This window comes from Ceratina calcarata, unplaced genomic scaffold (genome assembly GCF_001652005.2).
Source record: "Ceratina calcarata isolate Rehan_Ccalc_2016 unplaced genomic scaffold, ASM165200v1 scaffold93.2, whole genome shotgun sequence".
Classification (NCBI taxonomy): Eukaryota; Metazoa; Arthropoda; class Insecta; order Hymenoptera; family Apidae; genus Ceratina; species Ceratina calcarata.
Window position 1 is genome coordinate 39594 of NW_017180685.1, and position 3148 is coordinate 42741.

Sequence of the window (3148 nt, forward strand, 5' to 3'; positions counted from 1 at the left end):
TTAAAATATCTAAATTTTTAAACCAAATTGTATTATAAGTATTTCGCGTTTACCTTATTATGCGTAAAAATTATAGATCGAATGAGTCCATCTCGTATATCATCTTCAACACCAACATTAAAACGGAAACAAACAGAATCATAGTACATAATTTTGCTACAGTGCCCTATTGGATACCATCCGACTTTATTAAAAACTACAGCAATTCGATAAACCTATTATTGAACAAAAAATAATAATAACTTTCAATTTCATGTCTTTTTATTTCATTAAATTCATTACAAAGAATTGCTTGTATACGTACCTTATTCTTTTGGATAAAAATAGGTCGATCGAACATAACTTCTGCGAGACTTAGTATATTTAATTTCATAGTAAAATGTATGCACGTTAATCGAGTATTATCAGAATCTAAAAGTTGAGCGTACAAGTTTTCCGCATATGTGATGCCAGTCTCAGTAGCATGATCCATATTATTGAACTGTAATGGGTAATGCAGTTGTGAAATAATCTGGCTAAACATTCGTTTTATAACCGTACTAATTAACTTACAGTTTTAGCAATTTGTGTGGGTATTTGTATTCCCAAAACATAAATGTTTCTATCCACACTAAAAGTTAAAGAACTATCTAGTTCATCCGTATTAAGGCATTCCGATACTAAATGTATGGATCTTAGACAGTAATATATCGGGCCTTGGCACAAATATTTGCCCATTATATATGTCATTATATCATTTATCACTTCATTTTGCATTTCAATATCATTTTCGTTCGATACATTTCCTGATGTACCACTACATTCATTAATGTTAACAGTAGATTGTTCATAATTAAGGGGTAACAAGGATGGACAATGTGGACCACATTGTCTAAATTTCTACAAGATGAGATCTTATGAAGTGTGTATATTCGAAATCTAAAAACTAATATACTTGACTTTCATAACATATAATATATTTTATACTTACTGCTGAAGGTGTTAATAATTTAGCTCTTCTCTGAGTATTGGTTGAAAATTCTTTAGGCATAGGTGTTTTGCTGTTACTAGTACAGATTATGTTCATAAGAATAGCAAAAGCTTCATCTTGTGTGAGTAACAGAGACGCCCCTAGCCCTTCTGCGAATTCTTTATGACTTAAATTTAAAAATCTAATCTTTGATAATGCATTGCCAATCACTGACTTTAAAGATTTTCCGTCACTAGGGTCAAGAGACTTCCTTGTACATTCAGCTTTTGCCCAACGTTCCACTGCCATAAATAGATCAATTTCAGAATTTATTTGTAACTCCTCTTGATCCAACACTGTCAACAGTGTTCCTAATTCAACTTCTTCCCAACTAGGTTCTTCTAAAACTTGAGCCGTTTTTGTGCAAATAATTTGGAGACACTTTTCCATCAAGACGGGCTCTTCAAATAATTTAGCAAATTCGTAAGCTCTACAAGCCTTCTCTGGAGATACATCAGACCATAGATACCTTGTACATTCTTTCACCAAAGCTGGAAGCATATATTTTTTGGCACAATAACATAGTTCACAAGCCAGTTCGAAGGAACTTAGGTCAACTCCATCTGTATATATATATTCCAAAAGAGCTTTAAAAGCTTCTGGTTGAACATCCCGAATAGGTATTAGGTCATTTTTTTCTGCCAAATTTCCAAAGAACATTGCTTCAAAGACAGGACTAGACATTGCCAATAGTAGTTTATGTCCTTTCAATATTTGTTGGTGAGATACCTGCCCAACTACAAATCGGCAGTCGGCCCATTTTCCTGTTTCTAATAAGTATCGACTACGATCCAGAAGTTTTTCTTTATTGATTTGCCAATCAGAAGTCAGATTCATTTCCACAGAATTCAGAATGGGAGAGTATAACTATGACTTACGTAATTACACGTTGTTTAAAACTGCAACAAGCAAAGGGTATAAATAATGTTACAAAAAAAGATCCAAGTATTTCAAAAGCAGTATTCCAACATATTAAACGCAATGACTATACGTACCTATCTATTTGCGATACGTGCTATTGCTATAAATATAAAATATGACACAAACGGTGCCAAAAAAAGTCATAGAACAGTTCGACGAGTATCGAAATACGCGCGGGAAAACTAAGAATTTTTCCATGTTATAGAAACATGTGTATCGTATGGACTGAGGCTGTGTAGTTTATTCAATGAAACAGGATAGTCTGGAAAAGGATTTCCAGTTTAATTCAAGTGGTTTTATGTTATAAACAATATTATACAATTACAAGAACTTATATTTCATCTAATTCCGTTGTGCGCCACGTTGTACGCCATTTTAGTTATGCCTGCACTCCATTACATCGTTTTTCCGAAGTCGTTGAAGCTCCGTCTCAATGATTTCCAACATAGTTTTTTCGGTAATACGTGCAAGATTCTACCCTGTTTTCGATTCAAATAAATATACATGCACGAAGAAAGCATAAATTTTATGTTGCCAATGTCGAAACATTGAACATTCGAATGGTGTTGAGTACAGTGCGAATAACCAAACATCATGAAGATGCTGGATATTTTTAAATTAATAATGTGAACAATTCGCATCTGACACAGGTGCTATTTTGCTCTTATTACGAAGATTGAACATTTCATTTTAATCATTGTACGTACACTATAGTTTTCTTGCTAATCGGAGGGCGAATCAGAGGATTTTAAGTTTTCCGCAAGTTTTTCCATTGGCCTTTGATGACCGTTGTGAATTTTCCCAATGGCGCATGCACGGCTCAGCTGTGTGCAATCGCGACCAATTTACGTAGGAAAATAATGTATTTTATAGTATTTTTATTCTATTAGACGGAGTACTGGACATGGTATTCGTGATATTAGGTATGTTAGATTGAATTTTCTTCTAACATTAATTAACCAACAATGAAAATGGGAAACACGAAATATCTAGAAAATCTTTTGTGACGGATTCAGAAGCACCTGCACGGGATCCACCTTAACTCTAACAAGCTTCCTGACAGACTTCTACGATCTGTCATTTCATGAATTTCTTATTTTTCGCTAATACATTAATATATGAACAACAGATTAATATTCTTTTAATAATCGTTAGTACTTACTATTCTTATTGAAAGAATTTTTTTCTATGAAAAATCAACTGTTAAAATTTTATTCA

At 33.2% G+C, this 3148-nt stretch overlaps 2 protein-coding genes across 8 annotated transcripts in view; one reads left to right on the forward strand and one right to left on the reverse strand.

Moving 5' to 3' along the window:
- The window catches only part of LOC108631749 (BTB/POZ domain-containing protein 6-B), a 41897-nt gene extending 39585 nt beyond the window's left edge, over positions 1–2312 (reverse strand). The window contains exons 1-5 of one of the 3 annotated variants that reach the window (XM_018035908.2): positions 2005–2312; positions 971–1908; positions 553–879; positions 305–481; positions 54–215 (exon numbers count right to left, since the gene is read on the reverse strand). In XM_018035908.2, the coding sequence (XP_017891397.1) occupies positions 54–215; positions 305–481; positions 553–879; positions 971–1846 (1542 nt within the window). In that variant the 5' untranslated portion in view covers positions 1847–1908; positions 2005–2312. Of the gene's footprint in view, positions 216–304; positions 482–552; positions 880–970; positions 1909–2004 lie in introns of those variants that run through there. The other 2 variants (XM_018035909.2, XM_026819127.1) reach the window with 2 other exon arrangements.
- Positions 2313–2491: 179 nt separating this feature from the next.
- The window catches only part of ROCK2 (Rho-associated, coiled-coil containing protein kinase 2), an 11355-nt gene continuing 10698 nt past the window's right edge, over positions 2492–3148 (forward strand). For 3 of the 5 annotated variants that reach the window (XR_001916942.2, XM_018035901.2, XM_026819124.1), the window contains exon 1: positions 2709–2853. The gene's annotated coding sequence lies outside the window, so the exon portion shown is untranslated. Of the gene's footprint in view, positions 2581–2644; positions 2854–3148 lie in introns of those variants that run through there. The other 2 variants (XM_026819123.1, XM_026819125.1) reach the window with 2 other exon arrangements.